This window comes from Salmo salar, chromosome 14 (assembly GCF_965601325.2).
Source record: "Salmo salar chromosome 14, fSalSal1, whole genome shotgun sequence".
In the NCBI taxonomy this organism is placed as follows: Eukaryota; Metazoa; Chordata; class Actinopteri; order Salmoniformes; family Salmonidae; genus Salmo; species Salmo salar.
The window spans coordinates 36,619,333-36,647,167 of NC_138304.1; the positions used below are offsets into that span (position 1 = coordinate 36,619,333).

The 27,835-nt window shown below is 45.0% G+C and overlaps 1 protein-coding gene and 1 non-coding gene across 4 annotated transcripts; one reads left to right on the plus strand and one right to left on the minus strand.

Moving 5' to 3' along the window:
* Positions 1-915: 915 nt before the first annotated feature.
* Positions 916-25,330, minus strand: tep1 (telomerase-associated protein 1). 3 transcript variants are annotated; one of them, XM_014140702.3, is made up of 56 exons: positions 25,104-25,330; positions 23,607-24,160; positions 23,309-23,476; positions 23,043-23,192; positions 22,766-22,930; positions 20,904-21,041; positions 20,703-20,774; positions 19,519-19,640; positions 19,228-19,385; positions 18,902-19,011; positions 18,572-18,650; positions 18,273-18,465; positions 17,816-18,047; positions 17,362-17,514; positions 17,117-17,191; positions 16,897-17,018; positions 16,592-16,657; positions 16,297-16,443; positions 15,751-16,042; positions 15,440-15,561; positions 15,148-15,261; positions 14,929-15,046; positions 14,646-14,834; positions 14,326-14,510; positions 14,048-14,189; positions 13,565-13,744; positions 13,206-13,298; positions 12,990-13,122; positions 10,975-11,134; positions 10,649-10,785; positions 10,463-10,551; positions 10,258-10,372; positions 10,101-10,145; positions 9,789-9,990; positions 9,550-9,670; positions 9,270-9,394; positions 9,064-9,163; positions 8,820-8,972; positions 8,496-8,708; positions 8,186-8,242; positions 7,953-8,097; positions 7,630-7,854; positions 7,342-7,499; positions 6,739-6,846; positions 6,495-6,599; positions 6,155-6,284; positions 4,493-4,578; positions 4,245-4,380; positions 4,016-4,146; positions 3,789-3,910; positions 3,447-3,578; positions 3,263-3,362; positions 3,033-3,147; positions 2,833-2,915; positions 2,637-2,741; positions 916-2,518 (listed from the first exon to the last, which is right to left on the minus strand). In XM_014140702.3, the coding sequence occupies exons 2-56, from the start codon at positions 24,153-24,155 to the stop codon at positions 2,399-2,401; spliced, it is 7,785 nt and encodes a 2,594-aa protein (XP_013996177.3). In that variant the 5' UTR covers positions 24,156-24,160; positions 25,104-25,330; the 3' UTR covers positions 916-2,398. The 3 variants fall into 3 exon arrangements, with proteins under 3 accessions (XP_013996177.3, XP_082817070.1, XP_045550212.2); XM_082960944.1 differs by having other exon boundaries at positions 16,897-17,014; positions 17,113-17,191; XM_045694256.2 differs by having other exon boundaries at positions 23,607-24,157; positions 25,104-25,252.
* On the plus strand, positions 25,310-27,255 carry LOC106569383 (uncharacterized). The gene is made up of 2 exons (XR_014380348.1): positions 25,310-25,680; positions 25,934-27,255. It is a non-coding gene; the product is annotated as an uncharacterized LOC106569383 (transcript).
* The last annotated feature ends 580 nt before the right edge of the window (positions 27,256-27,835 follow it).

Consider the following 27,835-nt stretch of genomic DNA (forward strand, 5'->3'; position numbering starts at 1 on the left):
CTCCCTAACCAAGGCCCTTCCCTCCTGATTGCTCAGTTTGTCCTGGCAGCCAGCTCAAGGAAGTCTTTGTGTTTCCAAACTTCTTCCATTTAAGAATGATGAAGGCCACTTTGTTCTTGGGGACCTTCAATGCTGCAGAAATGTTTTGGTACACTTCCCCAGAGCTTTGCCTCGACAACAATCATGTATCGGAGCTCTACAGACAATTCCTTCGACCTGATGGCTTGGTTTTTGTTCTGACATGCACTGTCAACTGTGGGACCGAATATAGACAAGTGTGTGCTATTCCAAATCATGGCCAATCAATTGAATTTACCACAGGTGGACTCCAATCAGGATGTAGAAACATCAGGATGATCAATGGAAACAGAATGCACCTGAGCTCAATTTCTAGTCTTATAGCAAAGGGTCTGAATACTTATGTAAATAAGCTATTTCTATTGGTATTTTTAATACATTTGCAAAAAAAAAAAATGTTTTGCTTTGTCATTATGGGGTATTGTGTGTAGATTTAGTAAAAATAATAATTTATCCATTTTTGAATAATACCTGACCTCAACCCTACACAGGTGGTTTGGGATGAGATGGACCGCAGAGTAAAGGAAAAGCAGCCAACAAGTGCTCAGCATATGTGGGAACTCCTTCAAGACTGTTGGAAAAGCATTCAAGGTGAAGCTGGTTGAGAGAACACTAAGAGTGTGCAAAGCTGTCATCAAGGGTGGCTACTTTGAAGAATCTAAAATAAACAAATCAAAATAGATTTTATAACACTTTTTTGGTTCCTACGTGATTCCATGTGTTACTTCATAGTTTTGATTTCTTCAATGTAATTTTTTTTTGTCAAAATAAAGAAAAACCCTTGAATGAGTAGCTGTGTTCAAACTTTTGACTGGTACTGTATGAGAGAGCGAGAGATAGATCACACACCCACACACTTTATTTCAGGTAACTATTGCATACTACATGCATTATAGCTGATTAACATTCAGAGGTCCTTCTCTTAGGTTTTAAAGGCATGTACATATAAGTAGAGATATTAGATGTATGTAGAAGATAGCAGGTAGTGTTGATTGAGCTGCTTGAGAGAATATTCATAAAAGTACAGTAGTACTGATAGACTACATGACCAAAAGTATGTGGACACCTGCTTGTCAAACATCTCATCATGGGCATTAATATGAAGTTGGTCTCCCCTTTGCTGCTATAATAGCTTCCAGGCTTCTGGGAAGGCTATCCACTAGATGTTGGAACATTGCTGCGGGGACTTGCTTCCATTCAGCCACAAGAGCATTAGTGAGGTCGAGCACTGATGTTGGGCGATAAGGCCTGGCTTGCAGTCAGCGTTCCAATTCATCCCAAAGGTGTTCAATGGGGTTGAGGTCAGGGCTCTGTACAGGCCAGTCAAATTCTTCCACACCGATCTCAACAAACCATTTCTCTATGGGTGCATTGTCATGCTGAAACAGGAAAGGGCCTGCCCCAAACTGTTGCCACAAATTTGGAAGCACAGAATTATCTAATTCTATGCTGTAGCGGTAAGATTTTCCTTCATTGGAACTAAAAGGCCTAGCCTGAACCATGAAAAACATCCCCAGACCATTATTCCTCCCCCACCAAACTTTACAGTTGGCACTATGCATTGGGGCAGGTAGCGTTCTCCTGGCATCTGCCAAACCCAGATTCCTCCGTCGGACTGCCAGATGGTGAAGCATGATTCATCACTCCAGAGAATGCTCCAGAGTCCAATGGCGGCGAGCTTTACACCACCCCAGCCGACGCTTGGCATTGTGCATGGTGATCTTAGGCTTGTCTGTGGCTGCTTGGCCATGGAAACCCATTTCATGAAGCTCCCGACGAACAGTTCTTGTGCTGACGTTACGTCCTGATGCAGTTTGGAACTCTGTAATGAGTGTTGCAACCAAGGACAGACAATGTTTTACACTCTTTGGCGGTCCCGTTCTGTGAGCAGTCCCGTTCTGCAGGGCAGAAATTTGACGAACTGACTTGTTGGAAAGGTGGCATCCTATGATGGTGCCACATTGAAAGTCACTGAGCTCTTCAGTAAGCCCATTCTATTGCCAATGTTTTCTATGGAGATTGCATGGCCCCCCCAAGCTCTGACAGCTACGTTAGAGGAACATTTTTACTTTCTATGCCTGTGATATGTGGTTGTCCCACCTAGCTATCTTAAGATGAATGCACTAACCTTTAGTCACTCTGGATAAGTGCATCTGCTAAATTACAAAAATGTCAATGCAAGAATGTGTGGCTGAAATAGCAGAATCCACTAATTTGAAGGGGTGTCCACATACTTTTGTATATACAGTGTATATCTGTGTGAGAATAAGTTAACTATGACTCCGTGTGTGTATACAATGACTGTGTGTACACTGGGTGGTTATTCTCTCCAGGAGAGGAAGTAGAGCTGGCCCAGTCCATCGCCACACACCAGTTCACTGGAGCAGTGTGGGTTCACCTCCAAGACCAGAACAGGACCCGCACACACAAACACACCCACCTGAGCAAAAACACAGAGAGCTAGTGTAAGCGCGTGCACACACACAGCATTACTGTGACTATTCATCTGTTCTTTGTGAAATTATTTGAGCGCGTGAAAGAGTTAGAATGACATGCACCTGTTTCTTGGTGTTTCTGTCCCACATTTTGACCGTTCTGTCATGGGACGCCGAGATGATAGTGCTGTTGGTGAGTCTCAGAACACTGATCCTGTCACTGTGTGCCTAGGGAAAATCCATCAAAATTATCATAGAAAATAAGACAACAGTTTCCTCTTCAAGACAGTCACCATCAGAGAAAAGGGAGAGATCTTACAGGTTTCCTGCTGCTCCAGGAGTTGATGTTTGGTGGCTGGTTGAACCACATATTCCCCTTGGAATCTCCACACACCACCAACTCTGGAGACAGGACACAAATTACAGTGCAGTTAATAAATTATTAATTTACAGATGATTCACAAGTAGTATCAAAATTAATATGAGTATGTGAGTGTCATTGTACTGCAGTGCAGCTACCTCTTTCCACAGTCACAGCAGTTATCCAGCCACCTTTTCCACCACAAGTCTCCTCCATTTCTAGCTCAATTTTACCACATGATGACTGCAGGTCAGTCTTTGGGCCCATGGCATACTAGGGAAGGCAGATAGGACCATATTATAATCTACCAATAGAACTCTTATTAAAACTATCTAAAACAGCAGCAGGTCATTGATGATGATTATGTCGGTGATGGTGGTAAACTTACCATGAAGCCAAGCACAATCTGTCCTTTCTTTTCGCCCACCAGCCAAGTGCTTTTTTCATCATTGGCCACCATCCCAAGAATTTGTGTGTCATCCTTCCAACTGCAATTTAGGCAAGTTATGTACATTTCAAGTCAGTATTTTTCATCTAATAATGTGTATAGCATAAGTGAGTGAGTGCTTTACTTGTCAATTTCTCTATCAGCGTCAGCGAGGACATTGATGATATTTCCATCCTCACAGGTTCCCAGCAGGATGGAGCAGTAGTACAGGTGCATCACTGGGGTAGGCACTGAGTATGTGGAGACCTTCAACAGACTAGGGACAAAAGGATGACAGTCTTTGCCGGCATGCAATGCAGGTGTACAAGAACAAATAGACTAAAATGTAATCCATGTACTACTGAAAGTTTTACAAATTTGCAACCAGCAGATATTTCCTGAATCAATCTCGCACAAATGCCAAATTGGGCCAACAGCAACCGTCACCATACTGTGAAAACTTGACATATAATAGCCAAGAGCTGACCTTGCAGCGTTGTGCTGAGGATTCCACTCCACCTTCCACACTGACACAGAGCGTTGCCTGCATCCCACAGCAAACTGGTCATCAGGCATGGAGCATATCGCTGTTACACTACTGTCAGACACCTGAGCGACACAAGCAAATCAAAGATAAACCAACTTTGTTCTATTAGTCAATGAGAGAATCACAACACTACAAGGTGCTGAATGGTTGGCACTGTATGGAGATACCTTTTTGTGGCCAACTGCAGAATTGTGTTTCCATAGCTCCACTCTGCCAGACTCATAGCCAGACAGTAGCAAATCCCCACTCTGGCAGAAGGACAGAGCGGTAACAGTGCCCCTCTGGTTGAGAGGACTCTCTGGAGGAAAAAATAAAGAGGGGAAATGAATCAATAAAACAAGTATAGAAATTGGAGGATTGGTTTAGGTTGACAATTCAGGTTTCTAAATGTGTTACCCATTGCTGCAGCAACGCTCCAAGACCTCAACGACCGATCTTGAGAAACAGTGAGGAATGCCGGGACTCCTTCCTGCTTTGAGACTGCTCCATGTATCCCTCCGCTGTGGCCTTGCAAGGTGCTGTGATGCTGTACCTAGAATTAGGCAAAGAGATAATCAGACCAAGCATCACTGCATATTGATACATGTATCTTATTCAAATCAACCTAAATCCTAGAAATTACAAGAAAATTGCATTAATCTCACCTGGAAGGGGTGCCACAGCTTCACTGTGCCATCATCAGATGCCGTAGCAACCACCATGTCCTCCTGCTTAGTCTCCTTGGTCTTGTCTGAATATAAAACATTTAGGAACAATACACTATATGACCACAATGCTATGTGTATCATAGTATTTTTGAAAAGGGGAATAATATTAATAAGTATACTGCTCAAAAAAATAAAGGGAACACTTAAATCCAATTTATCAACCCATGGAGGTCTGGATTTGGAGTCACACTCAAAATTAAAGTGGAAAAACCACACTACAGGCTGATCCAACTTTGATGTAATGTCTTTAAAACAAGTCAAAATGAGGCTCAGTAGTGTGTGTGGCCTCCACGTGCCTGTATGACCTCCCTACAACGCCTGGGCATGCTTCTGATGAGGTGGTGGATGGTCTCCTGAGGGATCTCCTCCCAGACCTGGACTAAAGCATCCGCCAACTCCTGGACAGTCTGTGGTGCAACGTGGCGTTGGTGGATGGAGCGAGACATGATGTCCCAGATGTGCTCAATTGGATTCAGGTTTGGGGAACGGACGGGCCCCATAGCATCAATGCCTTCCTCTTGCAGGAACTGCTGACACACTCCAGCCACATGAGGTCTAGCATTGTCTTGCATTAGGAGGAACCCAGGGCCAACCGCACCAGCATATGGTCTCACAAGGGGTCTGAGGATCTCATCTCGGTACCTAATGGCAGTCAGGCTACCTCTGGCGAGCACATGGAGAACTGTGCGGCCCCCCAAAGAAATGCCACCCCACACCATGACTGACCCACCGCCAAACCAGTCATGCTGGAGGATGTTGCAGGCAGCAGAACGTTCTCCACGGCGTCTCCAGACTCTGTCACGTGCTCAGTGTGAACCTGCTTTCATCTGTGAAGAGCACAGGGCGCCAGTGGCGAATTTGCCAATCTTGGTGTTCTCTGGCAAATGCCAAACGTCCTGCACGGTGTTGGGCTGTAAGCACAACCCCCACCTGTGGATGTCGGGCCCTCATACCACCCTCATGGAGTCTGTTTCTGACCGTTTGAGCAGACACATGCACATTTGTGGCCTGCTGGAGGTCATTTTGCAGGGCTCTGGCAGTGCTTCTCCTGCTCCTCCTTGCACAAAGGCGGAGGTAGCGGTCCTGCTGCTGGGTTGTTGCCCTCCTACGGCCTCCTCCACGTCTCCTGATGTACTGGCCTGTCTCCTGGTAGCGCCTCCATGCTCTAGACACTACGCTGACAGACACAGCAAACCTTCATGCCACAGCTCGCATTGATGTGCCATCCTGGATGAGCTGCACTACCTGAGCCACTTGTGTGGGTTGTAGACTCCGTCTCATGCTACCACTAGAGTGAAAGCACCGCCAGCATTCAAAAGTGACCAAAACATCAGCCAGGAAGCATAGGAACTGAGAAGTGGTCTGTGGTCCCCACCTGCAGAACCACTCCTTTATTGGGGGTGTCTTGCTAATTGCCTATAATTTCCACCTGTTGTCTATTCCATTTGCACAACAGCCTGTGACATTTATTGTCAATCAGTGTTGCTTCCTAAGTGGACAGTTTGATTTCACAGAAGTGTGATTGACTTGGAGTTACATTGTGTTGTTTAAGTGTTCCCTTTATTTTTTTGAGCAGTGTATTTAGTAAAGATGCAATACCTGGGTCAGGTAGCACAGAGCAGTGGTGTATGCGTGACCTGTGAGCTGAAATCGTGCTGATTTCCATCCCTGAATCCCATTTCCACACGTGCAGCTCCCCCTCGGCACAGCCTGCTATCACAAACTCTCCCTGCGCACCCCCCAAGACAACACAAACATCAAGACAAAATGGAAACACCATCACAACTTACAGTGCCTCATTACATATAGACACCACAATTTCGCCGTGAAGACAGACTTTTTTTCCCCTCAACACCTTCTCCATTAAGACTAGAGTTTAAAGCCATCCATCCAGTACTATTTTAGAGAGGTCCACATTGCCCCCTATTGTTAGACTCACCAGGCAGCAGACTGCACTGAGGGAGGATCTCGCCAGGATCTCTCTCACACTGCGACCTTTCTGTAGGTCCCACACACGAATCTTGCAGTCACTGGAACAGCTCACCTGAGAGTCAAACAGACAGTAAGTTACTTGGGTTTAATTCAGAAGTCTCTTTCTTGTTGAAATGGGAATTATCATCAGATAAAAACAGGCAACAAAAGGACAAAGTCATAGAAGAAAAAAACACTATCCAGACACTCACCACACAGTTTGGGCCCCAGACACAGCCAGTTATCCAGTCTCCATGGCAGTGTGGTAGAGACTGAGTGAGAGTAGGAGGAGAGGAACTGGTATTCCACACCATTAGAACCTGAAAAGAAAGTCACATTATCTCTACAACTGTCACAAGTAACAGACAGCTCTTAATATTCTTGGTTGTTTCCATCAACAACATTCCCACTATTCACAATAAAAGTAAAATTGCAACACACCAACTAATCCCTCATGGACTGACTACGTAAACAACTGGTACCATAGATCTGTCATGATACAACGGGATGCATGAGATAACGAGCAGCATTAGTTTCAGTGCTTGGGTTTTTTGTCAATGGTTATTTGGACAAAACACGATTTCACAGGTGTTCACAACTTTCACATTTCTGAAGGGGACATTTGGCCCATAGACTTGCCCGTAACTTGCAAAGAGAGTGGGTGGAGCTCTTAGTTCCGATCCTCATTCTCTCTCTTCCTTTAACACGTATGGACCCAGAACTTAAAATCGAGCATCTGACCACTTTAGTTCTGGGTTAACTGAGATTACACACCAAACGAAACTCAAATATGAACACACTCTTTAAACCTATACCTGATCTTTTCCACCAGACAGCAACTCCTCCCCAGTTAGATTGAAGGCCAGGCATGTGACCCCTCCACTGTGACCTCTCAGGACAGAAATCACACTGGGGTCAACCCAGGGGTCAGAGGTCAAGTCCTTCACTGCCCACAGAGCAATGGAGCAGTCATCTGAGGAAAGAGATGGAGAAAGTTAGTAAATTGTCTTAATAAAATGATTAGATGAATTAGTGATTAGTACAAAATGAGTTTACTATTGATCAACTGAGTGTTTAATGAGTGTTTAAGTTCTTGGTCTGACCTGAGGCAGAGGCCAGATAAGAGGAGTTTTGTGCCAGGGCCAGGATGGGGCCTTGTTGCACCCCAAAACATCCCAGCAGCACCATGCCTGCCTCCTCCTCCTGTCTCCACACCCTCAGCCGCTGGTCCCCGCCCCCAGACACCAGCAGCTCAGGTTCGTCTGCAGCCAGCCACATCAGGCAGAGGATAGACACCCGCAGGTCCTTGCTAGCCCATGTCCTCTCACCTGCGCAATAGGGTTGGAGTGTGTTAAGTGATTCATTAAATTGATTCATTTCCTTGGCTTGCAGAGTTGTGTTTGTTGGCAAACTTAAAACCATATACCTGATTCAAGACTGAAGAGCTTCAACCCATCACCATGGTAACCCACTGCAGCATAACCACCAGTGACAGCCACACATAGAGCAGCGGGCTCCGTGGTTGACATCTTCTTTCCCTTCTGAATAACAGACTCCTGAATAACAGACTCCTGTCAAGGCAAACAAAGTGATTTTTGAGATTCCAAGTGACAGAAATGGAAATTGAGGAACTTCTGAAACATGAGTGGAACAGCATACCTTGGATTCTCCAAATACATTCACAGAGCGACCTAGACCACCTGACCATAACTGGACCTGTGGAGGAAGGGGGGGACAGGCACATAAGGAACCTCTCAAAGTGTGTGTGTGTGTGCGTGCATATGGGAAGATCTCAATTGCTTACTCCTCGCATCCGCTCTCCTCATCTCCTCAAAACCCATTGGATGAGAAAGCCAGAGGTCCCTCCTCTCTGAAACTTCTCCTCCAATGGGTTTTGACAAGGAGAGGATGCAAGGAGTATGCAACTGAGATCTTCCATGTGTGTATGTGTGTAAACCATCCTTCTCACCGTGTGGTCAGATCCAGCACTCAGGAGTACCGTCCCTCCCAGCAGGAAGGTGAGCACCTCTGTAGATCCGCTGTGAGCCTGGTAGCGCCCCACACAGGTAGAGGCTGGAACTGACCACAGCCTCACCTCTCCAGACAGACAGCCAGAGCATAGCAGAGAAGAGGAGGGAGAGAAAGACAGACTGCGTACTGACCTCTGATGACCAGAGAGAGTCTGGAAGGGAGGAAGGAGGAATGATGAAAGAAAGGTTGTTTTAAAACAAGCGAATAAAACATCTAACAGTGTGACATCTCTCGCTGCAATATGGTCCTTCATTCGACTAACCGTAACTTCACCCTTCAGCCAGTTCCAGAGACGCACAGCCCCATCCCAACCCCCAGCTGCCACAAGATGACCTTCGGGGTCAAAGGTCACACAGTTCAGAGGGCTAGTGCTGGAGAGGGCTGTGACCAGACTGCCCTTTGGAGATGACCACACCTGTGGAGAATAACATTGATAACATTAACGTTCAAATGAATGGCTGAAGTAGTAATCAGAGAGACTGGCATAGTCTTGATGTGAGACTCACTTTAAGGCTTAAGTCCAGAGACACAGTTGCAAGGTGCTTCCTGTCTGCACTGACGTCACTTCCTGTTATTCTGTTTGAGTGGCCATCGATGAGGGCAGTTCTAGAAAGACAAGACAGTTGACCATTTCGTATGTCTGCAAGATTGGAATTTCGTAATCCCATATAGGCCTTGGGAACTTTTTTTTTTATTCCAAGCATTGTCTCACCTGCAGCCATTTTCAACATCCCACAATTCAATCCGTCCATCAAATGAAGTAGTTCCCATAAGCCCCTCCCTCAGAAAGACACATCCTGAGATTCCGTCACAGCTGCTCACCAGTGACCTCACTTCCTGTTAACGGTCAAGGTAAAATGGACTTAGATTCAAAGATGGAGCATTTGAAAGATATTACTGTCATATTTTAGTGCTGATGGTGGCATATTGTCCTTTCCTAGTCTGTTAGGTCAGTGGCATATTGTTGTTATGAAAAGAGAGCAGGAGTTTACCTGTCCAGTCTCTGTGTGGATGAGGTGGAGGGTGCCCTGTCCAGTCCCTACTGCCATAACCCCACCCCCTGGACTCACAACCACACAGGTGGGCTCAGAGGAGAAGGTGGAGACCAGCTTACTGTGGTAACAGAGGACACCAGCATCACCAAGATAACAATATAACTAATTCACTGAGGTAGGGAACACAGAGACCAATATGGTCTAACTGCAATAACTGTAAAAATCAGATTAGCTACCTGGTTTCCGTCTGGGTATGTTGTTCATTGTTCAGACACCTCATCACGTGCACCCCTTTTCCCATCATGCCTTGTGCCCATACATGGGCGTCAGTGTGGTTGGGCTCGTTGAGAGCTTGCTGCAGAAACAGGGCTGGCCATGAGGACAGGATGGGAGCATGGCGCTGCAGGAACCCGAGACAATCTGTCAGACAGCTCTGGTCTTCAGAGGAAAAAGGAGAGGAAGACTCAACTCTCGGCTTTCTGTCTGAGGAACAGATTCTAGAGACTTTTCTATGCAGGTAACCGGTAAAAAGAGATCAATTATTTTACCTAAAGTGTCCCATGAACCAATACCTTCCGACTTGAACCTCTTGCCTGCAGTGAAGAGAATAATAAAAAGTGGAAGTAGAGTAGATTAAAAGTTACTAGATAACCTAACACCCATCATCGAATGAAGTACTTCCATTTCTCCAGAGAGGTGACTTACCAAACAAGCTGTAGGTCTCCAGGAGGTGGTGCAGGAGGCCATGGCGCACACTGGCAAACAGGAAATTATAACTAGAGAGCAGGCAATGCAGCGCCTCCCACTGGCCACTTCTCATCTGAACAAAGACAACCAAGTGTTAAGGTGTGGTCAGTGACACAGAGGTCAACTGGGAGAGAGGTTAAAAGCGAGAGGAAGTGTCACTGACCAGGTGGAATGGCAGGTTCATGATGGAGCTGGCCTCACAGTGAAGAAATGTGCATGTTCCCTGAGGATCTGCCAGCACCCAAAGATGGGCTGGGAGAGAAATAAACAAATCCTTGTGTATCCATGTTTGATTATATACAGATGTAAGCAGTGAATTTGTGTGTAGGATCTTTATAATAGTAGCTACCTGCCAACAGGATATGAGCCCTGGTCCAGTCAGCCTCTCCTGGTAGGAGGAGCTCTTTTTTAAAGGCCAGCTTGACCTCGGGATTGGTCAGTGCCAGGAGGTCATCCGGGCCGTAACAGCGGGATGGATCAATCAGGCTGCAGAACAGAGTCAACAAAGAGATGGACTGTGTTTACGTTCAATTCCTTACAACAGCGCATTCCATGAGAGGGAGTGAACACTTCTGGGAGAAGGGTAGAGAATTAAACATCAGCCAATATTAGTTTGATTGCCTCATCAACCCAAGTCTGACCTCCGACTGCCCATCATCTGACACAGTCTCATACCTCTGTAGACTCCGCACCATGTGGGAGAAGTTTGCCATTGGGACACGCTTTATGGGCTTTCTGGCCAAGTGAAGCATATCCTGCCATGTTGCCTTCTCACCTCCAGAGGTCAGGCCGTTGCACATGTTCAGTATAGCATATAGGTCGCTCTCCCTCAGGCCTGCAATGGAACCAGGGGGGAATTGTCATGACATGTCACAGAGCACCATTGCTGAGTGAGATGAGTAAATGTGATTAGTAAGTAGGGTCTGAATATTAGTGAGTGGTAGATTTTAGCCACTGGAGTCACTTGAGCAGATATAAAAGTTTGTCCACACCACCATCAGCCACCAGCTAAGGAATGTCCAAAATAGGTTTTGGGTAACATATAGGACGTACAGTTGAAGTCAGAAGTTTACATACACTAAGGTTGGCGTCATTAAAACGTATTTTTCAACCACTCCACAAATTTCTTGTTAATAAACTATAGTTTTGGCAAGACATTTACTTTGTGCATGACAAATAATTTTACCAACAATTATTTACAGACAGATTATTTCACTTATAATTCACTGCATCACAATTCCAGTCGGTCAGAAGTTTACATACACTAAGTTGACTGTGCCTTTAAACAGCTTGGAAAATTCCAGAAAATGAAGTCATGGCTTTAGAAGCTTCTGATAGACATCATTTGAGTCAATTGGAGATGTACCTGTGAATGTATTTCAAGGCCTACCTTCAAACTCAGCACCTCTTTGCTTGACATCATGGGAAAATCTAAAGAAATCAGCCAAGACCTCAGAAAAAAAATTGCAGACCTCCACAAGTCAGGTTCATCCTTGGGAGCAATTTCCAAACGCCTGAAGGTACCACGTTCATCTGTACAAACAATAGTACGCAAGTATAAACACCATGGGACCACGCAGCCGTCATACCGCTCAGGAAGGAGACGCGTTCTGTCTCCTAGAGATGAACGTACTTTGGTGTGAAAAGTGCAAATCAATCCCAGAACAACAGCAAAGGACCTTGGGAAGATGCTGGAGTAAGCAGGTCCAAAGTATCTATATCCACAGTAAAACGAGTCCTATATCGACATAACCTGAAAGGCCACTCAGCAAGGAAGAAGCCACTGCTCCAAAACCACCATAAAAAAGCCAGACTACGGTTTGCAACTGCACATGGGGACAAAGATCATACTTTTTGGATCAATGTCCTCTGGTCTGATGAAACAAAAATAGAACTGTTTGGCCATAATGACCATTGTTATGTTTGGAGGAAAAAGAGGGATGCTTGCAAGCCGAAGAACACCATCCCAACCGTGAAGCACGGGGGTGGCAGCATCATGTTGTGGGGGTGCTTTGCTGCAGGAGGGACTGGTGCACTTCATAAAATAGATGTCATCATGAGGCAGGAAAATGATGTGGATATATTGAAGCAACATCAAGACATCAGTCAGGAAGTTAAAGCTTGGTTGCAAACGGGTCTTTCAAATGAACAATGACCTCAAGCATACTTCCAAAGTTGTGGCAAAATGGCTTAAGGACAACAAAGTCAAGGTATTGGAGAGGCCATCACAAAGCCCTGACCTCAATCCTATAGGAAATTTGTGGGCAGAACTGAAAAAGCGTGTGCGAGCAAGGAGGCCTACAAACCTGACTCAGTTACACCAGCTCTGTCAGGAGGAATGGGCTAAAATTCACCCAAGTTAAACAATTTAAAGGCAATGCTACCAAATACTAATTGAGTGTTTGTAAACTTCTGACCCACTGGGAATGTGATGAAAGAAATAAAAGCTGAAATAAAATCACTACTATTATTCTGAGATTTCACATTCTTAAAATAAAAGTGGTGATCCTAACTGACCTAAGACAGGGAATTTTTCCTAGGATTAAATGTCAGGAATTGTGAAAAACTGAGTTTAAATGTATTTGGCTAAGGTGTATGTAAACTTCCAACTTCAACTGTATGTGTGTGTGTTGAAAAGACAGTGGATGCAGTTAGTGAATAAGGTGGTTTTGAAGTGCCCTGGCTCTCACCGTTGCTGCTGACAGTCAAGGCGGCTAACGCCCAGCCCAGTCCCACTTCTCTGTACTGGGACTGCAGTCTGCTCAGGCTGTGCTGCACCAGCTCACTCAGAGACGGAGGAAGAGCCTGGAGGCTCTCCTTCATCTGGAACACAGACACTTATTCATCATCTGACACAGATCATCATGACTATGGGTCGGGTCAATGTGACATGCATGATGTCTGACCTTTTCAAAGGAGGCAAAGTTCCTCAGATCCTCACAGGCCAGGTGCAGATAAAGTGGACTCACTGCTCCCTTCTTCATCAGAAGTGTCTGAAGCTATACAGGTACACAGAGACAATAGTTAATTAATGGTGACAAAATTATACAGAGCAGGTCATACTATTCACAACACTGTTAGTTGGCTTTTCAGAGTGATGATATGGGGTCCCATGTGGCTCAGTTGGTAGAGCATGGTGCTTGCAACACCAGGGTTGTGGGTTTGATTACCACGATGGACCAGTACAAAAAAAGTATCCACTCACTACTGTAAGTTGCTCTGGATAAGAGCAGCTGCTAAATTACTAAAATGTAAAGATAATAACCTGATTATTGAAAGCGGAGTCACTAAGCTTCTTCCCGTAAACGCCAAGTTCCTTCTGAACTATCTCCTTTCTGTCCGGCAAAGAAAGCTGTCCTAAAGGAAACAAGAAGGCCCGTTTCCTCTTGGCGAGGACTCGCAGCAGGGCCGAAGTGGAGGTGACACTCAGCACCAATGACACACCCTGTCAGAAGAACACAACAGAAGAAAGAGTAGAAGTTTTGTATGCGTTATGTTAAATCCTATACTATATGATACTACATCACAATCAGTGGAGGCTGCTGTGGGGAGGCTCAATGTCTGGAACGGAGCGAACAGAATGGCATCAAACACATGGAAACCATGCGTTTGATAACATTCCACCAATTCTACTCCAGCCATTACCACCAGCCCGTCCTCCCCAATTAAGGTGCCATCAACCTCCTGTGGTCACCATGTACACAGATAAACTGAAAACGTCTGTGTACATTTAGGCTGAGTTTCTGACCTGAGGAAGGTGCTGTGGTATCCAATCAGAGGTCAGCTGTCCTGTACCATCCTGCACATGCTCTGCCCCATCAACTAGCAGGGCCAGTGGTTGGTCCTTCCTGGTGTCACTCAACTGGGAGTGGAATTCTGTCAGCAGATCTCTATGATAAAACAGATATGATTGGATTAGTCTTCAGCAGCATTGGCCCTTCCTATTGACTCAAGCACATTTATTGGCAGGGTCATTGAAAGGCCATTTGACAAAATCTGGATAAAATGTTTGCTGTCTGCACTCACTTATAAGAGGAAGGGAGAGGCAAGTCTTCTTTTTCATTGCCTCTCCGTAACCACTGTACAAGGCAGCGTAGAAGGTTTTCCACAGTGCATGCTGATTGGGTAGCAGCAGTGGAAAATGAGATGACATCACCTCTAGGGGTTTTCTGGGACTTGGTAGGAGTTCTTAGGGCGTTCGCCAGAGCAGCCTGTGTGAAGGGAGGAGACAATTTATGAGAAAAACCTTACAGAAACCGGGTAGGACTAAAAGATGGATAATATCTTTATACTGAGCGAATAAATTATGTTTGTGTATCTCTGCTAAAGCTGCTGCTATGGTTTACCATGAAGACAGTCTTGCCCTCTCCTGGAGCTCCCTCCAGCAGCACCATTCCTCCTTTGAGCTGAGCCTCCTGCACCTTCCCCACCGCCCCAGAGAGCAGCTTGGCACGGCCAAAGAACTGCCGCTGCAAGGCACCCTGGTGCACTTCCTGCGCTGACAGATCTGGCCTGGAATCACTTTCATCCGTTTCCTGTCAGAGAAACAACATCAATATAATGATTGGTGGAAGTGGAACTCAAAATGGCTTCAATGTTAAGTTGTCTGTCATTTTTAAAGTCTCTAACCTCTACAAACTGCTTCAACAGTGCCCCCCAAAGGTCCTCAAGCACCACCTTCCCAAACTCCTCCAGGCCTTTCACATAGGGCTTCCCATCCACAACACCACCCCACTCACAGGGGTAACTGAGACAGAGAGAGACAGAGAGACAGACAGAGCACATGAGACCAATAACCTTAATAAAGCTACTTCAAGACAATGTGTAAGGAACAGAAACTGAGCTCACTTCTCTATGACTTTTGCTTCACTATCCACTATTCTTCTTTTCAGGTCAGCCATCTTACATTCAGCCTCCTTGGACTCAGGAGAAAAGTCTGACCTCCACGCCACAGGAACAGACCTGAGAAAAATCAGGAAACAAACATTGTACGATGATTATTAACATTATTTAATATTCAAATGCATACAGTCATAATTGTATTGTTCATATGAATCATTGGCAGATGAAGGATTGGACAAATTAGTATTTTTCAAGGCGTGAACCTGGATAAGTGAAGTGGACTGATTTGATAGTGTACCTAGACAGGTGGGGTGTCCTGAAGTAGCAAAACATGCGATTCTGAGCTGTGTCTGGATGAAGGGCCTGGAACTGTCGAATCTCCATCTCGGTGATGGACAACCCCGATGGAGCAGAATCCAGCTGTAGAGAAGGGTAACCAAATCATGAAATATCTTTATCTTATTAAGCATATTTTCTGACTAGATGTGGCTGCAAATAAAACTTCTCTCCTGATAAAAAACATGACATTTTGTGCAACCAGACAGCTTAGTAGGACTAAGAAAGAGAGAGATGGAAAGAAAGATAGCGTCTTGAGAAGGCAAGCCTTACCCAGCTGTATTGTGGGAGGTCTGGTAGGGATGGACGGGGAGGCAGCAGTCCATATCGCTCTCCCAGAATGCCTAGCAGCAGTTGGCTACGGCACACCTCTGAGAGACAGAGCTCCACGACACGCCCAGTCTCCTCCTCAGTCACCCCCCAGCGCAGTTCCACCTCCTGCAGGTAGAGGCAGTGTGGCGCCGCACGACGCCGGAGCTCAGGGAACACACTGCGCACCAAAACATCTCTCTCACCGTGCATGTCTCTGAACGTGGAGGAGACAAACACACGCACGATTCGCCATCTAAAAAGAGACAGGTAGGACAGAGAGCAAACGACAGGCAGAGAAAAGGAGGGGGATAAGAGAGTCAGTGATGCAAGAGGAGAGAAAAGATAGTAATGCTCAGTTGGTTTCGTGTTCGTTCAGCTCTGTGGTTCTCTTGGTAACCCTATGGCTACTCTATGTTGTCAGAGACAGCCCAATCATCAAGTATGGATAATCATGGACAACCAAACCAATTTTGAAGGAAACGTATTCAACCTGCCCTGCCACAGTACCTCAGCTTTGGAGTGGCAGGAAGTGGGGTGATGGTAGATTCTCGCTCAGCCTCTTTAGCACCCCCCTGTGGCGGGATAATGTGATGCAGCTTGTCTATGTGCTCCACGTGATCCAGCAGTCTAGACGAGCCTCTTTCAGCCACAAACCTGTAGAGTTAAACAAACACTTCAGAGACACCATGCCACAAGGGGGGGGGGGGGGGGGGGGGGGGGGGGGGGGGGGGGGGGGGTGGGTGTGTGTGTGTGTGTGTGTGTGTGTGTCAGAGACAAGAGGGTGAATGAGAAGAAAGCTTGCCTGAGGATCTGCTCGCTGAAGCCTTGGAGTACCACACAGTTCCTGTCTGTGGATTGGTCTGTCGTCCTGCAACAGACAGAGGCAGGACATACATGGCGAAGGTTGTAGCTGTTAACACACTGGGGATATAGAACATGGACTGAAAATGCTCCTTCCAGGAAAGAAAGCGAGCAGGGTGACTACATGGTCTTATAGAAAAGGTAGTTTCTCATAGAATAGTAAATGTATGGAGACAGCCCACTGCTTGCTCTCTCCTACGTGGCAGAGATGTGCTGCTGCTCAGCACACAGAAAAGCACCCCCTACCTTTTCCCAAAGAAGATTTTCACTACGAGGGTGTTGTTGTTCACATCCTTCCTGTATCGGTCAAGCGCTATGTCCATGTTATTCTCCAAGTGACGATCCCCCAGCACGATGATATTGTCTACCTGAGAATGAAGACGGGAAGGTCACAATTCAAAGTACAATTAAGTCAAATGGAGCCCTGAAAACAATTCAAAATGTGCAAATGTGCAAATAAACACACCTTGTTTTTCTGCGTCATCTCTCTGGTCATGAAAGAAGAGAATGTTTCATGCTTGTCATAGGCATTCTGAGACTCCTGTTAGAGAAATTATTCAATCTACTATCAATCTCCAATACATCAGACTTTAAATATTCACTTCAGTTTATTTAAAAGGACTTCACTGCGATGGCGTTATGTTGGAAGTGTATTGAAACCGTTACAACAGCGTGTAGATAGACGTGAGGGAAAGGAAGCGACAGCCTCACCTCTAACTGCTTCATCACATGCCTGACATTATCCAACAGCACGTCTGACTTGAGCTCTACTTCTGCACAACCCCACCAGTGAAAGTGGATCAGCTGGGGATGCTCAGCGCTGTGGGCTATCATCAGTGACAGCAACACTGCCACCTCCAGCATCTGTGAGGAAATACACAAATCATCAGGGTCAGTAATAAGCACAGATTACAGCTGCTAGGCGTTGTAGTGTGGCCCCATCTAGAAAAAAATCCCTAGCCCCTACTCACTAGGCACTTGTCTGGGAGGACTGGACAAGTCTAAGCAATATGGAGACAATGTGATCTAGCATGTCTGAGGGAAGGGCGAAGCTGCTACCATACTGACTATACTTCCCCATTTATTTTAGATCTACACAAGTGCGTAGAGGGGAGAGGCTAGGGGTTGTTTCTGGTCAGGGATGTAGTGTGTTGAGGGTTCTTACAGAGGGTGTGAGTTTCTCTTCCTTAGCTTCATCTACATTCTCTGCCTCCAAGTCAGACGGGCAGCAGAAGTCCTGAGTGGCGCTCCAGGTGCTGTCCTCACCCATGTTACCAGCGAACAAGATGACGGTGCGACCAGGGAGGGGTGGCACGTTGTAACGGCACGAGATCTGCACCGCTGTTTCCAGAGCCTTGCGGTACTGCTGCAAAAGGGCCTGCGAATACAGTCTCTGGCTGTGGACACACACGCACTTCAGGGTGCATCCTCCTTACTCAGTATAAACATACATCTAATTATTATCACGCAAACACATTAATGCAGATTTTAATATTACAGTTTTTCTCTGGACTTCCTCTACCTGATAAATATTCATTATCAAATCTCCCATGTCTCTTGGTTTCCCTGTCTGGATCACCTGATTCCTCTCCCAGCTGAATACCCGGTGTTGCTGTCTGTACCTGGCTTTCTTCAACTGACTCTTCTTCATGTTGTAGATGCGGTAGACAAAGGGCACACCTAACGCCACCCTCATCCTCTTCTGCCCAGCCGTCTCCCAATCCAGACGACTGAGGCTCTTGCTCTTAGGAATCTTCTTCAGAATGCCCCTGAGGATCTCCTTAGAGCTGGAGACCGCTTTCTCTGATGCACGGGCTAAAAGAGGGAGGTAAAGCTTTGTCCGACAACATCAAATGTAGACTTCTCCAAACTAGAATGTATTGATGTTGCTAGAGTGTATGTTTGTGTGAAAGATACTAACCCATGTTGTTGAGCTCCATTATGACCTTATAGGCGGAGAGGAAACGGAAGGGAAACTGTCTGCTCTGAATCACTGCTTTCTGTAACACCACCAGTGTTTTATTGGGATATGGGTGTTAATGTAAACATGCTGTATTCCCTACTGCAATTTCTAGCAACTTTTATTTGATCCTCTGCTAGACTTGCATCCTAGAGGTCAAAATCTACATGGATGTTGGACATGTGCTGACAATATATTTTTTATTTGTCCAATGATTTATTCTGCCGATTGCTTGAACATATTATAAAACAAGTGGGAATTAAAAAAATAAAATGATTCATGGTTACTCACCCTGAAGGTCAGTCTTCCCAGAATCTTCTGATGATGCCGCTCACTGATGCCCTGGGTTATCATATTCCTCAAGTTCCTCAGCATTGCCATGAAGGGCAGAGAGTTACTGTCTGTAAAATAAATAAGGACAGCATTATAACAATATTACAGCCACAATCTGCAGCATTGATTCACTGTGACAGTGTGTGTGTGTGTGTGTGTGTGGTGTGTGTGTGTGTCAAATTTCATTGGTCACATACACATGGTTAGCAGATGTTAATGCGAGTGTAGTGAAATGCTTGTGTGTGTGTGAGAGAGAGAGAGAGAGAGAGAGTTTTTAACTATACCTATCAGTTTCTCCCAGGTGGAGGCTTTGTTTCCCTCTTGGCTGAGTTTGCGTTCCCATGTGTCTGGCTGTTTGAGCTTCATGCGCTGCCCTGCCCGCTCCCTGTCCCACACCCCACTGAGCCCACTGCGGGAGAACGCCTTGGGGTCACCAGGGTACCTGAAACACACATACAAAGCACAGTATCGAGATTGTATACAGCTCAGAAAAGTAAAAAAAATGTTAGCTAATAGATCTTTGGATCTGCAAAATAGAAAAACATCTGTCAACTTCGGTGTTTGGTATACAGTACCGCTTTCCCAGTATGGCCAGGACATGCTGAGCAGGCTCTTTGATGTGGAGCCTCTTGATCATCTTCTTCAGACTGAACTCACTCTGCTTCTTATCCACCACTGGTCTCTCCTCCATTTTCAACTGCAAACATTTACATTATAGTAATTTAGCAGACACTCTTATCCGGAGCAACTTACAGTTCATGCAAAATCTTAAAATAGCTAGGGGGGGTGCTGTGGGTTTATATAGTTTCAGAAGATGGGTAAGGCTATGGACTGCTGTCCTAGCTTCATACAGAGAAATCACACACACACACACACAGTATAGGCTACATATCAACATTTCCCAAGACATCACAACAGCTAAAAGAGATTATTAGCATGCTAGAGAACACAAGACTGTACACACAAAATATGACACAATACATACAAACACAAAATACGTTTCCATCCAAGTTTTATGCGAGTAAAGTCATACTGTAGGAAAAAAAATGCAATTTTATAAATGCTAGCAGGTAATTTATTTGTTCGACATGGTGGGATCTTCTTGTGTCAGTAAAATGTATTTAGCAAGAAAATGGCAGTGGAAACACCTTTATGCGCATATAGTGATATGATAACCATCATATCAATGTAAACTTGGAATCACGCGATGATATGGTGTGTGGTTCATTTATTTAATCTGTAGCCTAATAAAACTCCCACTACGACTCAGTTTATTGCAGTTTATTAGGCTACAGATTAAATAAATGAACTTCACAGAGCTGTGCACGATGCTCCTTTCCAATAAATAATCGAGGGTCTTATTCTGGTGACATGATGATCAATGCTTAAAAATCAATGCTTAAAAATATGAATCTTATCCATAATAATCTCATCATCTAGACTAGACTACCTGCACAGCCTACCCGCACTGTATCTGCGAGCAGTTGTTGGCTAGAGTGCACAGGACAAGAATTTGCTATTTAACACAACAGACTGTGATAAAACTAAACGGTAGAGTTGAAAATGCATTAAAACACATTTTTATTCAGAACATAAAAACTGTGTGCACCAAGTCATCATGCACAGATTGTTATCCGCAACAGGTCTGTTCGGTGGAAACACCACTAGTGGGAAATGTAGTATTTCTCTTCATGCGGATTTTAGAACATTCACATGAAAATCTGTCACCAATAGGATGGAAACCTAGCTCCACACTCACATATTTCTGCAGATTGGTGGCATCACTTCCAAGCATGTTCGCCCATTTTTCCAACTGCTGAGTGGATGGTTTCTGTGATGGAGAGAAAGAGAGAGAAGATGGAGAAGAGAAAAAACAAGGGGGGGGGGGGGGGGGGGGGTGTGTGTGTGTGTGTGTGTGTGTGTGTGTGTGTGTGTGTGTATGTACACACGCTTGCCGTACCTTGCCTTTGGGTCTAGAGCAACTGTGTTTGCAGCGATGTTTGCGTGTGTTGTATTTGGCCAGCTGATACTCATTGAACTGCTTGAACTTGTCTCCCAGGGCTTTCTTCAGACAGGTGGGTAAAGAGTGGCCAAAACACTGAAGATGACATCACAGTGGAAAGGTTAGGAGAGATATTCGGTGTGGATCGGCCTGAGCAAAGCTCTGCACAGAATCCCTGATCTACAAATCAGCTTGCCTCCCAAACAACAACTCATTAAGTGATCAAGATGAACAAACATGTGCAGTACCTTACCGAGTCTGTCACATGCTGTCAGAGCAACTCACAGATCACTGCACCTGTACATAGCCCATCTGTAAACAGCCCATCTACCTACCCCATCCCCATACTGTATTTATTTATTTATTTAGCTCCTTTGCACCCCAGTATCTCTACTTGCACATTCATCTTCTGCACATCTACCATTCCAGTGTTTAATTGATATATTGTAATTACTTCACCACCATGGCCTATTTATTGGCTTAATTTACCCTCACTGTATATAGACTTTTTGTTTTATTTTACTGTATGTTTTGTTTATTCCATGTGTAACTCTGTGTTGTTGTATGTGTCGAATTGCTATGCTTTATCTTGGCCAGGTCGCAGTTGCAAATGAGAACTTGTTCTCAACTAGCCTACCTGGTTAAATAAAGGTTAAATAAATAAAATAAAAATAAATAAAATGTAGAGAGAGAGACAAACATGTGCAGTACCTTACTGAGTCTGTGTGTGAGAATGAGAGTGAGAGAGAGAGGAGAGAGACATGTCCTGTACCTTACTGAGTCTGTGTGTGAGAATGAGAGTGAGAGGAGAGAGACATGTCCTGTACCTTACTGAGTCTGTGTGTGAGAATGCGAGTGAGAGGAGAGAGACATGTCCTGTACCTTACTGAGTCTGTGTGTGAGAATGAGAGTGAGAGAGAGAGGAGAGAGACATGTCCTGTACCTTACTGAGTCTGTGTGTGAGAATGAGAGTGAGAGAGAGAGGAGAGAGACATGTCCTGTACCTTACTGAGTCTGTGTGTGAGAATGAGAGTGAGAGGAGAGAGACATGTCCTGTACCTTACTGAGTCTGTGTGTGAGAATGAGAGTGAGAGAGAGAGGAGAGAGACATGTCCTGTACCTTACTGAGTCTGTCACACTTTTATGTCCGTTTTAGATTATGGTGATATTATCTATATGCATGCATCGGCAAACACATTAAAACCACTGGATGCTATTACCATTGTGCACTCAGGTTAATCACGGGTGAGTTACAAAACTCATCACTGTATTCTATATCAACATGTGGGTTGGGCCTCTCTATCTGTGAGGCGAGAGCAACATGCTCTCTTGTTTATTTATAAAGCACTTCTTTTAAAACTACCTCCATATATATATCATCATTAATTTCCACTAGATATACTAATTTTAAAACCAGATCACAGATGTGGATTACATTAGAGACTCCTGCGGTCTCCACAGAGTTGGGTAGGACTGCCTTTAGTTCCTTTGCACCTTATTTATGGAACAAACTGCCGATCCAACTTAAGTTAGACACTCAGGTGTCCCTTGCCCATTTCAAAAATGTTATGGAGGATCAATATGATGTTGTCTGTGATTGTTTCTTTGTTCTGTATGTTTGAAATGTTCTTGTCTGTATGCCTAAAACTGTACATGTCAACATGTTTACACAGGGCACAGCCGTAAAAGAGATCCAGGTCTCAGTCTGTTTTCCCTGTTAAACTAAAGATTAAAAAACAAAAAAAACATGTAGAGAGAGAGAGACAAACAAAGAGCAGTTGAGATTAGTAAGAGATTCACAGAGATTGACCAAGACTCACCGTGCTGTAGAGTCTCACCACTTCCAGCCAATCAGAGGGTAGCTGCACAGCTGCACAGAAGTACCTACGCACGTGTGGCTTAGTGGTGGGCAGATGGGCAGCAAGAGCCAAAAGGAAGTTAGCTGTGATACGGATGTTCAACTCCTGTCTGGTGTAAACTGCAACCTAAAGGGGAACAGGAAAATATGGTAAAATAGGATAACTGTTTAATGTACCCCAAAATCCATAGAGGACCCTAGTTGGACATCACCAAGAGAGGTTCTCCAGAAACACACACCTTGAGGAGAAACTGGGGATCGTCGGTAGAGATGGCTTTGGACAAGTTTTGGATCCTTTTCCAGACACTTTCCTCTACATCCCAGTCCTTCTGACCGGGAGCAGTGCTCGTATTCACCAGAGAACAGCACACCTCATTCAGCAGCAGGTACTGATTGAAGGGAAAGTGTGAGGAAAATAAATTATGGGGTATGGTTTTGAGGTTCAGATTGATGTTGAGATACATGGTTTTCTGTGCGAGACTAAATGCAGAATCTACTCCCTCACCTTTTTGTCTTTCAGTTCTTCCTCCAGTTCATCTTTCCCCCTCTCCATCTCACCAAACTCCTGTTTCCCGAATGGCATGGTTTGGTCCAACTTCTCTTCATCCAATACCATGTCCAAGACAGGCATCTCTGTGGATGCCTCAGTCATGAGGCTGTCCTGGTCAGAATCCTACCATTTCATAAGGAGGAAAGAAAACACATTTGGTACAATGGCAACAAAATGTGCCAGGATTGGAAGGGACCTTGTGCAAACTACATCACAGAAAGCCAAACTGAAAAGGATGCATTGTGCCATATACCACAGTCATCTCTTCATAGTAAGACAGCGCGTCCTCAGAAGCAGGCTGCCTAATTCTTCCTTCTCCCCCCATCCGCTCTTCTACATTCAGAACCGGAGGGGGGAGAGAACAGGTAGGAGGCAGGACACGAGTAGAGGGTGCCAGGGTTGAAGAGAACAGAGGGGGGAGGGGGGAGGGAGAGGGGAGAGAGAGGGAATGAGGGAAGAGTAGTGAATCCTTCTTTAGGAATTTGTTCTCTGTGCTGAGGAGTGGAGAGGTGAGGAAGGGGGAGGTAAGACAGGGAGAAGTGAGGGAGGAGGTGGTAGTGGAGAGGAGGGAGGAGGTGGTAGTGGAGAGGAAGGAGGAGGTGGTGGAGGTGAGCCTGGAGGGCTGGAGAGAGGGGCAGGAGGAGGGCTGGGATACTGGTCCAGAGAAGGCCTGAGGCAGCACAGATGCATGGATCAGGCATCTGTTCTCCATGCTCTGGCCAAGGTAGTTAGAGTAGAGCCCCCCTGATGCAGCCTGCTGGTCCTGGGCCCCATGAGGCTGGAGCAAAGTCAGCACCTTCATCTCTGCTGGAAGACAGGTCAATACTGTCAGGCAAATATTCACTCAGTACAGGGAGGGTCCTTTTTACAGTACATCTAGGACAGCGTTTCCCAAACTCAGTCCTCGGGACCCCAAGGCGTGCACGGTTTGGTTTTTGCCCCAGCACTACACAGCTGTTTCAAATAATCTGGTTTTTGCCCTAGCTGTGTTGTGCTAGGGCAAAAAAACTAAACGTGCACCCCTTGGGGTCCCGAGGAGAGTTTGAGAAACACAGCTCTAGGACAAACAGATTACACAGTACCTCAAGGGAAGAATGTCATCATACAGTTTTACACCTATTGTAACCTGTGCACGTGGAAAGTAAACTTTGAAACTCGACTGACTACGTTTGTTAGAGATAAGCAGTTCATCCGCATTCTAGCCAGGTCTTATTTAAACAGTCAACGGTAAAACATACAAAATGGCATTCATGTGTTTGGGTGGGTCGCTTGTATGACAAAGAGAGTGGTAAAAAAAGAACAAAGTTCACTCGACACACAGATAAAAGATTGTCTTGTGCTTTAGATATGACTGGCTCATTAAATGAATGACAAATCCAGAACCATGCACCAATGCTGTTCTGTCCATGTCCAGAACACCAGACTGAAGTGGTGCTTGTACACAATGATAGATTGGTACATTACTGCCTAGCTCTGGTCCAGGGCGTTAGGGACGCGCACTAACGCCCTGGACCAGAAGTATCAATGTTCTTCCTACAAATTTAATAACACAGAAACACGAATGTCCAGACTAGAATACATTGTGCCCATAGAACAGTATTCTGGGAATTGCACAGGGATGAAAGTCTAAAACCAGGTAGTAATCAAAAGGCACATTGAAGTAGCTAGGCTACCCAGATTTACAAGTACTTTGAATGGGCGTGACTGTAGCTAAGTCTTCCGAAAGTCACAAACAGAGACTCAAACTTACCTAATAAGTAGCGGGACAACTACTGGCTAACACTTCTCAAATAATTCTATATGTGTTCAAAGCAGCAAGATTAAATATTATTTCCGCATACGTCTACGCCATGTAGCTGTCTGTCAGACGAGCGCACAACCTAAACAGCTATCCTCTACGGACACCGTAGGAGATCATATGACCAGGCGCTCCTCCCCTCCGTTTGTTTTCGCGGAAGTAAAAACGATCAATGTGGTAGCTAGTAAACTAACATTTGTGTTTCCAACTGAAAATTATCTTTAGAAACATAACACTAGTCAGAAAATGTTCCAGGAGAATATGACTAATTGTGTTACTTTTCAAACCAAATTAAGCTCAGTTATGGATGTGTTGGCCAAAGCTGCGGTGGCAGAAATAAGTAAAATGTTCGATGATGGGTTTGCTGTTTTACGCTTGGAAATGTGCCGAAGAGAAAATGAAATTGAATCCTTGAAAAGACAATTATTGTTTATGGAGAACGAACGGCAAACGACGAGGTCCAAAACGCAAGAAGCAGGCTGTTCTTCTACATGCTCGTCGTCTTCCAGCAGAACGGAGGAGGGACAGGGTGAGCCACCTCCTGCTTACTGTATTCATATAAATATAATTCTGAAATATGTTTCTCAACTCAAGGGTCAATTCTTCAAAAATATATAAAATGCAGTAGGACTGAATCCTTTAACACAATGCCTAACTACTGTAGCTAGGTTTCAGTTGTATTGTTTACTTTGTTTAAATTGTGCAGTGCTCTCTCTCAACTTTGATATTGACATACCGGTAACGTTATGCTTCTGACAATTCATTAAAACCTCCACTTTCAGGGTCCAAGGGGTCTGATGAGGATGCTAGTGAAAGGACTTCATTTGAGCAGAACGCCAGAGAGAAAAATGACCAACTGGATCGAAATAGACCACAGCCACATGCAGAAGAAGTAGAGGGGCTTGATGAACAGTACAGGTCTGGCCACAGAGAGAAGGGTAGTGGACTAGAGTTAGTGAAGAGAGAGCAAGCGGAGGAGTATGATGTTATTTCACTACATACATCAGGAAGTGAACATGACACAGAGAAATCAGATCATGAGGAAACTGAGTTTGCTGTGGATGAGAGAGAGAGTCAGCTCTGGGCGTCTTTAACAGAGCGCAACTGTGACTCGGAGGGTCCAGATTGCCATAAGTGCACAGAACAATATCCACTGGATCAAGATACAGACATACAGCTCATTCAAAGTGCAGTGGAGGGTCTCAATAGTGGTCCATCATCAGAGATGGGTGACATTAACAGAGTTATGACAGAAGAGATGCGAGCACAGTCTGTTTGGAATGTGAGAAGAAGTACCCCTACAGATTTGGCTCAGGCACAGCCAGGACAGCACAGAGAAACCATGCACCCAGAGAGAAGGCAGGATGGGACAACTACCAGAGTGCTGTCAGACAAACAAACGCTAGCCAATGAGGGTGCAGCATATTCCAACATTTGGTTAAACAATGTATTTTCACTTGCCCCAAATAGTTTTCACTCAGCAAAAGTACCCCCAAGGAGAACCCTAGCAAGGGAGAAGTGGTTTGTTTGCTCCTTTTGTGGAAAGAGCTTTGACCGGTTTGGTCACCTGGAGATGCATCAGCGGATTCATACGGGAGAGAAACCGTACAGCTGTGTCACGTGTGGGAGGTGTTTTGCTCAGCAAAGTAATCTCCGCACACACCAGCGAGTACACAGGGCACTCACAACAAACCAAACTGTCTACTGATCCATCACCATGACGAGACAATTTAGAGCATCCTAGAGAAACCAGCTGGGGCCCACCCCGCACATTATGAAACACAACCTCATTGACAAACATTTTCTAATGAGGAGACCATCAAGACACTCTTGCAGAAAGCAGCAGTGTGTTACTTTTGTCTTCCCATTCTATAAAGTGAGACCCTACCACAACTGTTGCACTAGTGGTGCTTATATACTGTAGTGAGGGATCAGAGTTGCTGGTTTACAGCTTCCTGCTTGTAACCTTTTAAGGAACGCTTAAGAGGAGGATCTCCATCATCTTTAGGTTTTTGTAGAGCTATGCCAGACTAACACTACAATGGACATGCTTTTGTCAATGCATACATTTTTATGAATAAATGTGAATTCTCTCAAACTTTGAGCCCTTTCGTGTGTGTGTGTGGATTCTATAGGTGCCAGGATAATGTTCAGGAGGGCTAACATCTGAAATGTTGCAGATAGAACTGACATGGGTCCTTGGATGTACATGAGAATCATATCTATTATACACAATGTATTTCTACATTTTTATACAGAACTTTCTGTAATGTTGTACCCTACTGAATTCCATCCTTATTAACCTCTTAAGCCAACAGTTTGTGTGTGGGTGGGGGGGGGGGGGGGGGGGGGTGTATTTACACTGAACGAAAATATAAACGCAACATGCAGTTACAGTTCATATAAATCAGTCAATTGAAAAATCCATTAGGTCCTAATCTATGGATGTCACATGACTGGGAATCCAGATATGCACCTTAAAGAAAAGTAGGGGTGAGGATGAGAAAATTAGTCAGTATCTGGTGTGACCACCATTTGCCTCATGCAGCGTGACACATTTCCTTCGCATAAAGTTGATCAGTCTGTTGATTGTGGAATGTTGTCCCACTCCTCTTCAATGGCTGTGCGAAGATGCTGGATATTGGTGGGAACTGGAACTACAACACTCTGTCTTACACGTTGAT

Bases quoted from the DNA above. Each gene is read 5' to 3' on its own strand.
- tep1 (XM_014140702.3), bottom strand. From the start codon at position 24,155: ATGAAGGTGCTGACTTTGCTCCAGCCTCATGGGGCCCAGGACCAGCAG. The intron at 22,931-23,042 runs GTGTGTGTTTCT...GTTCCCCTTTAG, and splicing joins ATCCCCAGTTTCTCCTCAAG to GTTGCAGTTTACACCAGACA. The intron at 18,048-18,272 runs GTACAGACAGCA...GTGTGTCCACAG, and splicing joins AGTCAGTTGAAGAAAGCCAG to CCAGAGACTGTATTCGCAGG.